The 15708-nt window shown below is 37.4% G+C and overlaps 3 protein-coding genes and 1 long non-coding RNA gene across 6 annotated transcripts; 2 read left to right on the forward strand and 2 right to left on the reverse strand.

The window, feature by feature from the left end:
• Positions 1-883: 883 nt before the first annotated feature.
• Positions 884-2645, reverse strand: LOC104811529. 2 transcript variants are annotated; one of them, XR_771460.2, is made up of 3 exons: positions 2537-2645; positions 1342-1839; positions 884-1204 (listed from the first exon to the last, which is right to left on the reverse strand). It is a non-coding gene; the product is annotated as an uncharacterized LOC104811529 (long non-coding RNA). The 2 variants fall into 2 exon arrangements; XR_771459.2 differs by having other exon boundaries at positions 1342-2441.
• A 1673-nt stretch (positions 2646-4318) lies between these two features.
• LOC104811530 (protein DYAD) lies at positions 4319-7338 on the forward strand. The gene is made up of 7 exons (XM_010538244.2): positions 4319-4394; positions 4508-4608; positions 4725-5428; positions 5524-5907; positions 5997-6114; positions 6184-6267; positions 6462-7338. The coding sequence occupies exons 1-7, from the start codon at positions 4319-4321 to the stop codon at positions 7038-7040; spliced, it is 2046 nt and encodes a 681-aa protein (XP_010536546.1). The 3' UTR covers positions 7041-7338.
• Positions 7339-7568: 230 nt separating this feature from the next.
• Positions 7569-11422, reverse strand: LOC104811531 (8-amino-7-oxononanoate synthase). 2 transcript variants are annotated; one of them, XM_010538245.1, is made up of 11 exons: positions 11040-11421; positions 10269-10399; positions 10066-10173; positions 9467-9705; positions 9327-9368; positions 8958-9045; positions 8658-8791; positions 8347-8435; positions 8095-8245; positions 7944-8012; positions 7569-7748 (listed from the first exon to the last, which is right to left on the reverse strand). In XM_010538245.1, exons 1-11 carry the CDS (start codon positions 11287-11289, stop codon positions 7622-7624), a joined length of 1428 nt encoding a protein of 475 aa, XP_010536547.1. In that variant the 5' UTR covers positions 11290-11421; the 3' UTR covers positions 7569-7621. The 2 variants fall into 2 exon arrangements, 1 of the variants encoding a protein (XP_010536547.1); XR_771461.2 differs by having other exon boundaries at positions 7718-7748; positions 8126-8245; positions 11040-11422.
• Positions 11423-13108: 1686 nt separating this feature from the next.
• On the forward strand, positions 13109-14846 carry LOC104813252 (gibberellin 20 oxidase 2). The gene is made up of 2 exons (XM_010540819.1): positions 13109-13473; positions 14137-14846. Exons 1-2 carry the CDS (start codon positions 13109-13111, stop codon positions 14777-14779), a joined length of 1008 nt encoding a protein of 335 aa, XP_010539121.1. The 3' UTR covers positions 14780-14846.
• The last annotated feature ends 862 nt before the right edge of the window (positions 14847-15708 follow it).

Consider the following 15708-nt stretch of genomic DNA (forward strand, 5'->3'; position numbering starts at 1 on the left):
TATATATATATATATATATATATATATATATTCGGCCAATCCAATCTGGGTATAGTGGATAACGAAATCATCATTTTTTTTTCGTCAAAAAAGAAAAAAATCCAATAAGAAATAATCATTTAGAGCATTGCAAATTCAAAGACTTTCACTCTCACATTCTGTCTTTTAAGCGTCGTGGCATCCAAAGACAGCCGAAGAAGACAACACAACATACTAATGAGCCAACGGCTCACGAAAGTCATGAAATAAATAAAAAAAGTAATAACTTCACGGATAGAGAGATACAATTTATATACTATAATGTTATAATTTCTATGAAAATTCTATAATATGTTATTTGGAAAACGAGATTGGACAAGATAAGGATTGAAGGATAGGAGAGGAAAAAAAAACATGTTATTTGGAAAACCGATCAAAGAACGCCACGTGGATTTTTACCATCATGTTTGGTTTGTTAGCTAAACCGACTTGAAGACTAAAAATTTATATAATCATGTGATTAGCGATCCATCACATTAATCACGGATTCAGAAGGAAAAAAAAACGCCTACTTTCTTCCATGTAATGATAACCAATTAGATGAGACGTCTTTTGATTTCTAAAAAAGAGGGTCGCATTATAATCATTGCTAATGAGTTTCTTTGAACTTAATTAACGTCAAATTCTCTCCCTTTTTAACTGATTAATGTTGCTTCAAAATGAAGTGATGCCAAAAATAGTTTCTGATATTTATGTGATCACAAAATATTCAGACAAATGTATTAGAATATAGTATCACTTCTTTACCCAATATATATATATATATATATATACACACACACGATCACTTTTAGAGCTCATTTTGGTTTGGTTTCGTAATTATATTGAATTTGAGATCTTCAAATAAAATGTAAAACAAATTTCAATTTGGTTTGGTAGGAACGACTATTTATACAAGTCTTTTTGTTAACTAAACCGAACCGAACTTAACCGATAAAAAAAATAAGACTCCTCCCTCTTTTTTAACCTTAAAGGTATAAGTGAATCACCAAATGGTGTTTCTTCACTTGCTTTTGTTTTTGTTTTTTTTTTGTGTGTGTAAAAGCCTAAAGATTCCTAATGTGTCAAAGCATGAATCATGAAGTGGATCATCATGTCGGTTTCCCAAAAGCAAACCCTCCTTCTTGTCATTGAACAGACAATGGCTCATAGCTACACCATCTTCCTGCATATTGGAAGACAGCATCAAACCCTTTTTAACATTTACATGGTTCGATTCCGTTATCCGATTTTACAAATGAACAATCCAATATATCAACCATCACAACAAATAAAAGAGAAATTGAAAACGTTGTTCTTTACCTCTTTGTTTGCCAAAATGAAAACCTCATCCTACTCGGTTGCGGTGTAATGTTGTTGGACCGGCCGAGTTTACTTGTAGCATATGATCATGCAAATGAATTGTGATAACCAGAAATGAAGAACATCAAAAGCCAAAATTACCAATTTAATAATATGAAAGGAGTTTGCAGTAAGGTAGAGAGATCTTTGCTCTTCCCTTTCCCTTCCCCTTCCCCTTCCCCTTCCCCTACTCAATTCAATTGTGTGTATGTGAATTTCTTCTACTAGAGGAACAAGTCTCCTAAGAGATGGTCCTCTTGCACATTGAGGATTCACCTCTGTTGGAATTTCAGCTAGCCGATGTCCTAATCCATGGATTTTCGATAACAACAATACCCTCTAGAACTCCAATATCATGAAACCAAAGGCTAGCGATCTTTAAGAGAATCCAATTCCGAGGATGTCAGCCAGACCATTCATGGCTTCAACCATTCAAAACAGCAAATGTCGTTTGCATATCTTAAATCATCAAGACAAGAGAATCAAGAACCGAAAAATTGAACCAGAACACACACACACACACACACACACATATATATATACATACATACATACATTATCTAGTAGTAGCACATGAGAAAGTATGATCATCATGATAATCTAGTTCATGAATCCGATGTGTCTCCAACGAACGAGCTAGTGTGTGGTTTCAGCCATTTCAGAATCATCAAACAACTCTCCAACCCAACAAATTAAAAACACAAAAATGTCAGCAACTTCATAAGCCAAGTAAGATACCTAAGGATGAACAATGCTATTATCGCCTGTGATTAGGAGGGAACCTATGCATGTAAACACTCTGATTCGTCCCAAAATCCAAAAAAAACCCTAATACAGAAACAGATCACTATATACACTTCCCATGTAACAATGCCTGTGATTAGAAGAACTAATCAACTATCTCAGGAAGAATCCCAATTTATTCGGACATCAACTTGAACTATCTCAGTTTCCAAACGAACAGCGACCATAGTAAGTGCATCACGGTTCGAACAAAGGATCAAATACGGAATCCGACATTGCAAAGGAAGAGGAAACCATCAACCTGATCCAATCAAAACCTATCACAAAACACAACCGATAAACCCTACGATTAACAACAAAGATTACGATGAAATCTCAAATCATTTAAGAAATCGGATCAAGGTTCACATACCCAATTTCCTCTTTCCACTGACCAGAACAAGCTCTTCTTCTGCAACAGTTTGAACTTTGAACTACAGATTCGGCAGAATTTTCACGACTTGACCGCTGTACGAGTAAATTTTTTTGGGAAGACAACTGGTTTGATATCGCAACTTGGGCCCATATTTATAAAGCCCATTAAAAATATGGACCTAAGTTTACCTTAGATTTATTATTATATGGCCAATAAATGAAGCCCATAAAGTTTACTGATTGGGCCCATATTTAAAAATCTGAATATACTTTTATATTTTTTTAAAGATTGTAAAATAGAAATACGATCACTTATAAAACAAATAATTTCTCCATCATATATGTATTTGATTTTTTCGAGTAAGTATTTATAATTACTCTTATATTGCATCGTTATCGTATATGTTTTTATAGATCGTGTAATAATTTTTTTACATGTTGATTAGACAATGAAAAATAAAGTTATCCCTAGAATAAACTCTATTTAACAATAATAAAATTTCGTTTGAACATTTAATTTAATCATGGCACCTCTCACACGTGTGGACTGTTATTCCTTGGGCCCAACTCTACACACCGCGCGTGTGCAACCATCACCACAGAAACCAACAGATTACAGATGCTCACACAGAGAGTTTATCCTCTACGACGGCGTTACAATACGCATCTGATGTTTCCCCTTCACGTGATGTTTTTCACCGTCGGATCATATCTTTATGGGAATAATGACACGTGGCGTCTATCCATGGGATATCTCTTCGCGCCATCTCCTTACCTTCTTCCGTAAACATGATTACACAAGATCTCGGCTCTTCACACGGCGAGAGACACAGGCAGTTCATAAAGGGCAAATGTGTAATTTAGTTATAGCCGAGGGAACGCTCACGTGACGAGCAGCACGCATTTTCGCCGTCACAGTCTCACACTCTCTATGTGTATATAAAAGGGCTCTGCAAATCGATTCGAAGCAAACATTTGAAAATTTTCTCCGTCTTCCTCCTCCTCCTCCTCTTTCCGAAGCTTTCTGCAGGAAACTTTCTGGTTTCTGGTAAGAAAATGGAAATCCAGGCTTTGTGTTAGTGTATATTTGTGCTATTATACATACATGTGTACACGTTTCTCGCCTCTGTTCATGTTCATGTTTGATCGAGATCAACGTCGCGATGATGGTTTTCCTTCTGGTCCTCTGGTTTTTCCCTTCATGTCATTGAAGGTTTCTATGTTTTACTTTTGATTTCTCCAAGATTCAGTGAATAGGATTAGTCTCTGTCGATTTTTTTGTTCGTTTTTTCGTACTCGTTGATCTTTGCATTTTCGCATCGTATTTGATTTCTCCTGTTTCTGTTTATTTGTTGCTGATGTTTTTTCTCTCCGCAAATGGAAGCTCGAGAGCTGCGGAAGAGCATCCATAGGAGGTTAACGAGTGAAAAACTCGAGAGTAATTCTCTCTCTCTCTCTCACTGGGTTCGTACCTTCTGCTCATGTCAATTTTACACGCACGATGAAAAATCATCATCGCCCTACTGAAGATGATTCTGTTGCCTAGGTGTCCCCCACGCGCGAACAGTATAGCGCGCGTGGTTTTCTTGTTCGTTAGTTTTCTGTTCATTCGCGGAGTCAGCTTTTACGATTTTCGCATACGGCAACACATTCATCCTGATACTTTCCGTTGCAATTCGCCACGAACATCTGCTGTTTTCTCACAAACATCTTCTGTTTTCTCTGCACATATACACGATAAAAACTATATAAAAAAAAGCATCTGTATATGCAGGGAACGATGTACTTGATAAGCAATCCGGTAAGAGAAGCCATCGCCGGAGATAGTTCATCGTCACCACCTGTTCGTACGAACGGTAAGCTGAAGATAAAAGACTCTCTCTCTCTCTCTCATTCTTGCTTCGCACTTTTTTTTTCTGCTGTTTGATACCCATTTGGGCTTCTCTCATCTCTCCCCTGACTGTTGCAGAGACCGTTGCACATCTAAAAGTAGGCTCCTATTACGAAATTGACGTTTCCAGTCTCCCACAGAGATCGCCAGAACAACTCAGGTTCATAAGAATCGCCATGGTAAACTGGAATTTTTTTTCTTCCCTTCACTATTTGTTCTTCTCAGTTTTCTGGGCAACATCTGATTTTTTGTTTCTTCTTATTATTTTTTTGGTTGGTTTTTTGCGGTTTTGCAGGTAAGCAAGATAACATCAAACCATGTTTCTCTCCGATACCCAAGCATGTACTCACTCCGATCACACTTTGGCGGAGGCGGGATGAACCGGAATAAACCGGAGAAGGGTGACGGTGTTCTTCCCCTTCTGGACGAGAGCCACGCGATGGGATCAGAGATTGCCGGAGAGGTGCTGTACAGAAGAATCCCACCTGATGAAGTTTCCATGAGGAGAAATTCGCCGAGTTTCTGGGTTTCGGACATGGACGATTCTTCGTGCAAGGAGAAGATCAATTGGCCAATATACACCCGAAGACCCTCTCGCGCAGCTTCGTGGAAAGGATCGTGCTGGTCTGAGCTTAGGTCGGCTGGGATGGTCAATTGGGGAAAGAGACTGCGCGTGCGGTACCAGAGCCGGCATATTGACGAGAAGAAGAACGAAGCAGGGAAGGAAGGTCCTGCTGTCAAGAAAGAGGAGGAAGAACAAACTGCCAAAAAGGATGTGGAGGAAGAAGATGCTGGTAACGAGACAGAGAGCACTGATGAAGGGGGAGAGAAGGGAGCAATTGATCGTAGGAACAGTTCGCGTAAGAGAAAGCCATGTGGGTCAGACAGCCAGAGACCAGCCCAGAGAGCCAAAGAAACTAAACCCAATAAGCAAAATCAAATTGCGGTTTACAAGAAGAAAGTGGCCAAGAAGTTCATTGACAGATGGTCTGTCGAGAGGTGAGTCTTCATCCCTGACTTGCATACTTGAGCATGTTACTTAAGTCTGATGAAAATTTATTGTCAACACTGACTGGTTGATTTATGTTCTGAAGGTACAAATTGGCCGAGAAGAACATGTTGAAAGTGATGAAAGAACAGAACGCTCTCTTCGGAAACCCCATACTCAGGTCTGAGTTAAGGTCAGAAGCTCGGAAGTTGATTGGCGATACGGGTCTCCTAGATCATCTGCTCAAGCACATGGCTGGGAAGGTGGCCCCTGGAGGTCAAGACAGGTTTAGGAGAAGACATAACGCAAATGGCGCAATGGAGTATTGGCTAGAGAGTTCTGATTTGGTGCATGTACGGAAAGAAGCAGGGGTTCAGGACCCTTATTGGACACCTCCACCAGGTTGGAAACTCGGCGATAACCCTACTCAAGATCCCGTCTGTGCCAGAGAAATCCGCGAGATGAGAGAAGGCTTAGCTAGTTTGAGAAGGTACAAGAATGGCTTATTACTGATATTAGCACCCCACGTCTTTTGTAGCCACACTGACATTGGTGTTTAACTTTCTTGGTACCGAGAAGAGAAATGGAGAAACTGGCGTCAAAGAAACAAGAGGAGAACCTTGCTATGGTGACTACCCCAAGTTCTTGTGTCACAAGTCAGACCTTGGACCATGAAAACTTGATGATTCCAGCAAAAGTAAGAGAGCTCAAAACTCAATTTGTCTCTTTTCGACACTGTGTTAACAACAGGGCTTCTTCATTTCAGGAAATGTATGCAGAGTTATTGAAAAAGAAAGACCAGATCGAGGAACAACTGGCAATAGTTTCAGAATCATTGCACAAAATGGAGGTACATTGTATTGTACATACCCCTTATAGACCCTGAACTCATCCCTTGCATTATCGAGTTTCTGGACTACAAAGCTCTCTTCTTGCTGATTCTATCTAGAATCTCATACTTCACTTGGTATCAGTTGTTGTTCAGTTATGGTTTAAAAAATGTAGAATCTTCTAATTCATTAGGGTTTATGAATGAAAATGCAGGAAGACATGGGATGGCTACAGTCAACAATGGAAGCATACACTCCAAACACTAACAAAAACGATTCAGAAGACACACTACCGCCTTTGCTATTGGAGTCGCCACCGGCAATTACCGAAGAAGATGAAGACGCAAAGGAAGTGAACGAAGGAAAGCTTATAACAGAGATAACTCCAAACACAAACCCACCAGAAGAAGAAGAGGCAAAACCAGTGGGTGATAATAAGATGGAGATTGTCAGAAGCAGCGGATTCAGAATTTGCAGGCCTGTTGGAAGCTTCTTATGGCCAAACATGGCTGCTGTCTCTGTTACTACTGCCGTCTTTTCCCCTAACCCTACTACCGGTTTGGTTACTTCTCCTCCAAGTCAACAATGCGAAACCCTACCCATCCTTTCTCCTCCTCCTCTTATCAAGCCCCTGGCTGCAAAGCGTCCCGTCCTTGTGGATTTACCTGTCACTGTCGCTCGTCCGGAAAGTTCCAGAAACCTGAATCAGACTTCTCCTTCAACCATTAAAGCTGCAGCTGGAAACACAGCAGCGTCAGTTCTTACTTTCCCCGCAAGTAACCTCAAACCTTGAACCAAGAATGCCCAGACGGAGGAGAAAAGCCAGCAGGTAATTAGAAGCTTTTCACTTATAGTAAAAATTAAAATAACCGAGAAAAAAAAAGAGCTATTAAACTAAAGAATAACATACATTTTCTTTCCAAATTTCCCCTTACGAGGGATTTAACTGCGTTACTTACTACGTACATATAGGGTTGATTTGATTCGGCTTTACTAAAGTAGAAAAAAAGAGAAGACTGAAACCACGAAGAATTTTACGGGTGGGGATTCTTGGAACAGTAAATGTTCCGATTTTGTGAAACGGGAATCAGATTTTGTATTACACAACATTTTCTATAGTAATAATAATATGCTTTTTTGTTTCATGATCCGTTTGGTTTTGACACATTAAAGCTTGTTAACTTATGGTACCAAACATGTGGAAGTCCATCCATTCACATAACCTCTTCACTGTAATAGAATATGTCGCAATGAAACAAATGGAAGTTAGAATAATCCATACGTATATGTGTATATATATATATTCTCCATAACAAAAAAAAAAGGTGTTTTTTTGTTGTTGTTTAATGTTTGAGAACCAAATGAAAAAGAGAGTCAGAGCTTGGCAAAGATATAGGAAGGGGAAATGGTGGTATCTCCAAAGTCCAAACAGGAAGAAAGTGAAGAAACCAGCTTCTTCACATCCTCTTCTGTATGCCCTGCACTCAGTGTCACTCTCAACCTGACATTGCCAACACACAAATCCAATGCTCATGTCCCCCATATACATACACATATTCATATACATACATATATATATGGACCGTTAACTTCACGAGATTAACATTACTGTGGATGGATGGATCCTAACGATATCGTGTAAAAAGTTCCAGAGAAAGGAGTGGTGTAGAAAATATGGAAGGTCTTTCCCTTTTACCTGCAAGAATTTGGTGGCACCGTGGGCGGTCTGATCGCCATTACGTGAAAACCTGATCTTAGTAGATACCTGTTCTTCACCATGAATGAGAAAAATACTTACAGAGAGAGAGAGAGAGAGAGATGATGTATGATGATGAAGCATATCTCACCGGCTAGCTTGAAGGGCTTTGTTTTCATCACCTACGATGAGGGAGATGATGGGGCTTGAGATATGGACACCAGATAAAGCCTTAAACTCTTTGACACGGTCCCATCCCGCTCTTCTACGCCATTTCTCCTTCCTTGCCACTACAATCGCAGCTAAACGTCCAATTGTCTTTTTTTGTTAGTAAAACAAAAGTTCATCATACCCACAAATTACTAGCCACCGCTAAGGGTGAGCATTGAGCTATATACTATACCATAAGCAGCAGCAGCCATTGGAACTGGTATAGCTGTTGAGAATATGAAGGATCGACCTCTTGATTGGATGAGTCTCTTCCACCTTTTGCTGCTCACAAAAATAAAAACGAAACAAAAAGCCATTAGGCCAGTCGGTCTATGAATACAGTGTGGCATCATGGTTTAATTCTCATGAAACCGGGAGAAATCATACCAGTTTACAGACTCTGTTTTACACATTACATATCAATTTCGAGCAAGTGATCTGAAAAAAGGGACCGGGGAATTGATTATCTCGATAACATGAGAACTACTGAGATGAGAGATGTACCTGCAAGCTATGAACCCACCCAGACAGCCGGCTGCCTTGCTCAAAGTGCCTACACATAAGTCTACATCATTCTCACAGTTAAATGCCTCTGCAACTCCACCACCATTTTCTCCACAAACAAATGTCCCATGGGCCTGATAAAACAAAATTCATCCATTGATATCAAATTGCCACAGAAACCAGAAGTTGAGAAAAAGGGCATCAGAAACATTAGCCTTTAGAGGCCTTTTCAGATTTTTTTTACAGTCTTTAATCAATATAGAGGTGGGTTTGGATCCCTGAATATCAAACAGAACTTACATCATCAATGACTAGTAAAAACCCATGTTTCTTCCGAAGCCTAGAGAGCTCTGCCATTGGTGCAAAATCACCGTCCATACTAAATAAGCTGTGAGAAGGAAACATGAGATCGGCCCTAAAATTTTTAAGTCATTTTCCACAGACACATGCAGTCTCAGCCTTCAGCAGCCATGAAATGCAAAAATTGAACAGTATGCAAAATTTACAGCTTGAAATAAAATATTTACACGGATGGATAACAAGAGTGCTAATGCTTCTACCAGTAAAAAAGAGGGATATAGAGATGAAACTAGAACGAGTTAAAAATTTTCCAGGTTATTGCAACACAGTAATAGACAACAGAAGCAGAAAGTAGAGAATGATACTGACCTATCAGTGACCACAACCTTTTTCTTCATTTTGCAACTTGATCTGTCCAAAAGGAAGGATTGCGTATGAAATAAATACAGAGCAGAAAATAAAGAAGAAAACAGAAACATAAAATGGGTTGGGAGGAATGATGCACCTACAGTAATGAGCTAAGGTGAGGCATATCACAGTGTCGATAAACGAAAACTTCAACATTTCCTTGTCTTTCAGCAAGACGAATTCCATCGATTATTGAAGCGTGATTCAGTGCATCAGAAAAAATTGCGACTTTTTCATCCCCCAATGGTTTGCCACTGGGAGGCAAGAGTGAAGCAACACTTCCAATTGCCACCAACAATGCCATATTGGCTGCAAATCCAGTAGGACAAAGAAGGCAATCCTATAAACAAGTGAAGAAAAGAGTGCACATTATCAGGTTTCATCTAGACATATGCGAATTGTATACAAGTACAAGATTTTCAAGAGAGATCAATGATGTCAACCTAATATTATCTTCTTCTTGGGGAAGTGTTAATGTTTCGAAATCATACTATGACAGATACCTGATCTCTCTTGTTCTTAACAAGGGGAATGCATTCCCTACTTCTAGAGAAAAAATCCAATAACTGAATTCTAGTACACTCGAATTACTCTCAGTTAGCAGCTCTGTTTCCGTGTATGAGATAAATTGAACTTACATGACTAAAGAGTAAAGACATTATCTTTCCGCTCCATTTCAAATTCTTCAGGAAGTATTTACCTCCTTCTTCTTCAGCTCTGCCAAGCTGGACTCAAGCAAACGATGATAAGTGGTGTAGCCACATATTAAAGCAGAACCCCTTGGCCCCATCCCATGCTCCTGGGCTGCCTGCCGTAGAGAAACCAACATAAACACAGTTTGTAGTTCCACATTGGAGAATATCCATCTATACTCAACTCACTAACAAGTAAAAGAAGCTATACATTTGCAAGAGCATTAGCTATTGTGGGATGTGAGCTCAAACCCAAATAATCATTCCCTGAGAACAATAGCAGCTTCTTGAAGAGCCCTTTTCCACCATCGCCTAAAACACCTTGATCAAGAATCTCCTCTCCTATCATATACAAGATCAAAGAGTGATACTGAAACCCTTTTCTCTGATGATGGGCATTCAAAGAGATCAACCTTTTAACTTCTCTCTAACCAACTTTTTGTCTCAACTCTTTCAACCAATAATAAAAGATTAAACTTTGTCTCAATTCTACAACCTGAACTCCAATGCATCAGTAGCTTTATGTTGAAGCACAAAGCTTGAAAAAAGAATCGCAAAAAATTTTGGATTGAAACAGTAAATTTCACTGACCCAGAGAAACCCATAATTTCCCCCATGGCTACCGGCGTACAGATATTATAAAACCAAGCAAAAAAAATTGCTTTCTGCAAAATGTAAAAGAAGCAGATAACGACAAAAACTCCGCCTAACAGTGAGCTCACACAACTACTACTTCTGTAATAACTTCGTAAACTCCGAAACTACCTTATCTGAAGAAAATGGGGAGGAAGAAGGAAAACCGGTCAAGAAGGAAAGCAATTCCAATACGAATTTCTACTGCCACAACAACACCACCCAGCCTTTTGCGCATCTACTTCAATTGTCAACCTTAAATTCAAACGTCTTAGAGAATTGAGGAAATTTAAAAAAACAAAAATCCAACCGAAAATACAAGCTTTATGCTTGAGAAAACTCTACTTACCATTGCTGGGCACGTCGTGAAGCCATTTCTGAAACGTGGGTCTTGAGACAGACACTTCAACAGAAGCCCGATCCCATTGACACATTCCGTCGAACACTTCGTAGTCATCCCCTTCATTGCCTCTAGTTTCCACCCGTTCATCCTCATTTTGCTTAGCAAGAGATAAGGGTCTCAAAGATCGAAGTATTTTTCGGGATTCAAGCACTTGCACTGCCCTTTCCACCCATTTGTCCCACGAATTCTCTGCCATCGTCGGAGTTCACAAGAAACTTGATCGCAGAAATCGTACGGACAACAATGCTTTAGAGAAACTTTCAAAGAGAGCCTCCGAGGCAGGTGGGAGAGCAGAAGACTGAAAGTTCCTGCTGCTCGAGTAGTTCAACTACACTGACGTCTAGTATAAATCCTTCGTTAATTCCAGTTTGAAAATCTTGGTGTTTCTGTCCTCTTCTTCTACAATGCTTGCCGTTTTTGTACCATATAATCGTCGAGGTGTGTGAACTGGACAGGACTTTGCCACGTCACGTGAAATACTGACTCATCAAACGGTATGATGACATGGCAGAACAGAATGCCACATGTTCTCTTGGTGACCTCGTTTGCCAGGTCATCAACGGCAGTCGTGTTTTAGATTTAGTTACCACAATTCTTAAATTTAAAATACAACCATGCAAAAAAAAATGTATATGTATAATAAATAAATAACAACCATTTATTGAAAACTTTTAAAAAAACTTATAAAGTATGATTTTTTGCATTGAAAAATACGAAATCTAACCCAAAAAAATTTATAGCTTAATTTCATGTTTCTTTACATTAATCTATCAAGAAATAACTTTGAAATTAGATGATATGAAAATGGGATTTTAACAAATACTTGTTAACCACTAAAGACAAAATTTAAAAAGAAACTAGAAGACAGAGCTTGTCATGATGACCAAATCTAATAATTTTAATTCATAATAATATATATTATCAACCTTTGTCTAATATCTAATTGCTTATTGTTTTGTGTTTAGAATTGCATTAAGTTAAAGATAAATGGTTCGTAGTCAATCACTTGTCCCCAAAGGAAATTGGCAAAAGGGTGACAAATGGCCAGCACAGCTCCATCATTCATGCCCTTTTTTTTTATAATGCTCATACATATACATATACATATACATATACATATACATATACATATACATATACATATACATATACATGTATAATCTCAATGTGTGTGTAGATATGTATAATATTCAGAATAAGAATTAAATATTTTAAATACAAAAGGAAAGACAAAATTAATTATATAAGTTTATTTAAGGTTCTGTACAATAGAATGTGAAGTTCCGTTGCAGTTGGGAGGCTTAACAGCTGTTTATGTTTGACCATTAATTCTCATATAAACAAAAATAATTATGTTCATATTGCCGTTTTTTTTATAATTATTAATTTTCCAGTTCAACTCGACAACTGTAGACTCGGCTTTAATTCTTTATTTTATTTTAAGTTCATGGGAAAAATTAATTTATCCTTAATTTTTTTTTTATTTTTATTTCAGCACGGAAGTCTCGCAACTAAGATTTTAATATATATATATATAACATGAATTTTGATATTAAAAAATTGATTGTGATATAGGTAGAATCTTTACTCTAAATTAGAGAGGCTAAAAATATTAATATTCGGCATATGCATTTTCAATACATTTTCTTATAACCAGATATCATGAAATAATAACGTGTAAATATTTTAAGCGATAAAATTTTTTAATCTCTACAATGATTATATCTATACCGTATATATAGACCATCATAACAAGGAAGTAAGAAGGTAAAACGTCATTAGATTAAATCAGACTTCATCCATACTCCTCATTTAATATTAATATTAATAAATAATTTATATTATTATTGAAACTTCTTATGTTTTTTCTTTATTATTTTTTACAAGATATAAAAAAAACCCCACATAAGCCCACTAGCTATATATAGCTTCTCGACACCTCTAAACTCCAACACGAACTAAAAAAAAAAAAAAATCTTTGTTGCCCAGTTTTATATCACAAACAGACACAACACATGGAACATCATCCATCATCATCGTCATTGAAACTCCCGGTCTTCGACATCTCCAAGCCATTAAGCGATTCGTCTCTAACGTCTCTGAACGAAGCGTGTAGAGAATGGGGATTCTTCCACGTCAGCAACCACGGCGTGTCCAGCCACCTCTTCGAAAAACTCCGGCGACTTTCCGGCGACGTGTTCGGTCTCTCTTACGAGACGAAGATGAAGGTCGGACCGTGTTCTTTGTTGAACACTTACACTCCACATTTCATCGCATCTCCCTTCTTCGAGAGCCTTCGTGTCTCTGGTCCTGATTTCTTCTCCTCCGCCAATTCATCCATTGACGTTTTGTTCGACCAAACCCTGCATTCTGAATTCAGGTATGTACCCTCTTACGTATGTATATACATATATACACACATATATACATTATTTCGTGTATTTCATTTCCATGAATTAAGGGTCTCTCTTAAATGCAAGTTACATAAATTATGAATCCATGCTATTGAATTTGACTTCTATATGATTTTAGTTAATATTAATGAATCTCGTATATATGTTTTTTTTTTCGTTTAAACGTCCATTGTATATATAGTAGGAGATGAGCAGTTCAAGAATTAATTATAGGATTTCAATGTTTACAAAGCACCGTCTTCAAATTTGTGATCTGACTAACCATTGCTGCAGTCTTCGCATAGCTATTAGAAATTGAAATTATTATATAAAAAACGAACTAAATCTTTTTATTTTCTAGGATTACCATGTGGAAAAAAGGTAAAAAGTTATCTTATTTATAACATTGTATAATTATCTTAAATACGTTAAAATTTTGTATATAATTACTGTTTCAATGATCAATATCTGAAAACATTGTTCCATTCCACTTTTTAGACAATCGATATAGATGTTTTTTAAAAAAAAATTGTTATATGTAGATTTTGGTTGTTTTTTCTTTCTTTCAAATTTTACATATATATATATATATATATATCACTGAATTCCTCGACCCATTTCATATTGGATAAAATACCGTATTTTCGCAGCGAAATACTGAAAGAATACGGAGAAAAGATGACAGAATTATCAGAAAAAATCATCAAAGCAATCCTCGCAAGCTTCAAGAACGATCTGGACAAGAAATACTACGAATCAGAGTTCAAAAACTGCAATGGCTACTTCAGAATCAACAACTACACACATCCGACAACCACAGAAATCTTCCGACAAGATCACCATCATCATCGAGACGAAGACGAAGGAGAGGAAGAAGGGCTTGGAATGCATACGGACATGAGCTGCATCACGATCGTGAACCAGGACGAGGTAGGAGGGCTGCAAGTCAGATCCAACGGTGGAGATTGGTTCGACATAAACCCTAACGCCGATACTTTGGTCGTCAACGTCGGAGACTTGTTGCATGCATGGAGCGACGGACGGCTGAGATCGTCTCAGCACAGGGTGGTCATGAACCGACGCAGTTTCACGAACAGATTCTCCGTGGCGTTCTTCTGGTGCTTCGCCGATGAAAAAGTCGTTTATGCCCCTGATGACGTGGCGGGTGTGAGGGTGTTTCGGTCATTTACGTGTGGGGATTATTTGAGGTTTAGGGAGAGTAACGAGAAAGGGAAGTTCGAGAAGGTTGGGTACACTGTCAAAGACTTCGCAGGACTTGACGGCGGAACTTGAGATTATTTTTTATTTTTATTTTTTGTAAATTTGGTTTTACTAATCAAATAATAATTTTGTTTTTTTTTTTTTGCAAAAAAAGACTTTTTCAAGCGGTGTGGTCTCTTTGTTTCCGCAAAAGATTTGGATTTTCTTAATATAATGTCCTTTATTAGACATTGTTTTTTTAGTTCAATTAAATTTTCATCTCATTATATAATTTCCATTTTATTATATTTTTTCTTCTAATATTGGACCTTTTTAATTTTTAATTTTTTTGTTTGTTATCGTATATTAACTCGATTATTATTCCGTTTATAGAAAATTATTCCAGTTTTGATATTTTTTCTCATCTAAAAACAGTAATAAGCATAACAGTGATGTTTATTTTATTTTATTAATTGTGAAACTTTCTAGTTATAAGAGGAAAAGAACTGTATTACAAAAACAATTTAGATATTTTTGAGGAGTTTGTTGGATTGGATTTCTATTTCAATTTACGGCTGAGAAATAAGAAATATGATTCATATTCCAATGTTAAGACCCTGCCATAAGTTCATGACATCTAAATCGTAGAAACAATTACCCATGGACCAATATTTATTATTAGGGACACTTGTCTAACTATAGTTTGGTTCCATGAAATTTATTTACTATTTCACATAATTAAATTTAATGTGTTATAATATATGATTTAATGCTGTTAGTCTATATTTATTCATGTATACATTTAATTTTGAAAAATGCATTATGAATATACTATATTAGAAACGTTTTTTTTTAAAGTTTTTTCATTAGAAAGAGAGGGTGTATATGTATAATATTACAAAATTAAGTAATTAGGATTTTGTGGAACACCACAAAGTGACGTTAACCAATGAATTAAGACTTAAAACAAAGAGCTTGAATTATTGAAAAAGGGCGGCTTGTCGGAATGGTGCACGTTTGGG

Source organism: Tarenaya hassleriana, unplaced genomic scaffold, assembly GCF_000463585.1.
Source record: "Tarenaya hassleriana unplaced genomic scaffold, ASM46358v1 Cleome2, whole genome shotgun sequence".
NCBI classification, from domain to species: domain Eukaryota; kingdom Viridiplantae; phylum Streptophyta; class Magnoliopsida; order Brassicales; family Cleomaceae; genus Tarenaya; species Tarenaya hassleriana.

Excerpts from the sequence above, each read along its gene's own strand:
- LOC104811530 (XM_010538244.2), top strand. The coding sequence starts at position 4,319 with ATGTACTTGATAAGCAATCCGGTAAGAGAAGCCATCGCCGGAGATAGT. Across the intron at positions 4,395-4,507 it reads ACCACCTGTTCGTACGAACG|AGACCGTTGCACATCTAAAA; the intron begins GTAAGCTGAAGA and ends TGACTGTTGCAG. Across the intron at positions 5,429-5,523 it reads GACAGATGGTCTGTCGAGAG|GTACAAATTGGCCGAGAAGA; the intron begins GTGAGTCTTCAT and ends TATGTTCTGAAG.
- LOC104811531 (XM_010538245.1), bottom strand. The coding sequence starts at position 11,289 with ATGGCAGAGAATTCGTGGGACAAATGGGTGGAAAGGGCAGTGCAAGTG. Across the intron at positions 9,706-10,065 it reads CAGAGCTGAAGAAGAAGGAG|GATTGCCTTCTTTGTCCTAC; the intron begins GTAAATACTTCC and ends ACTTGTTTATAG. Across the intron at positions 7,749-7,943 it reads GTGCCACCAAATTCTTGCAG|GTTGAGAGTGACACTGAGTG; the intron begins GTAAAAGGGAAA and ends TGGCAATGTCAG.
- LOC104813252 (XM_010540819.1), top strand. The coding sequence starts at position 13,109 with ATGGAACATCATCCATCATCATCGTCATTGAAACTCCCGGTCTTCGAC. Across the intron at positions 13,474-14,136 it reads ACCCTGCATTCTGAATTCAG|CGAAATACTGAAAGAATACG; the intron begins GTATGTACCCTC and ends GTATTTTCGCAG.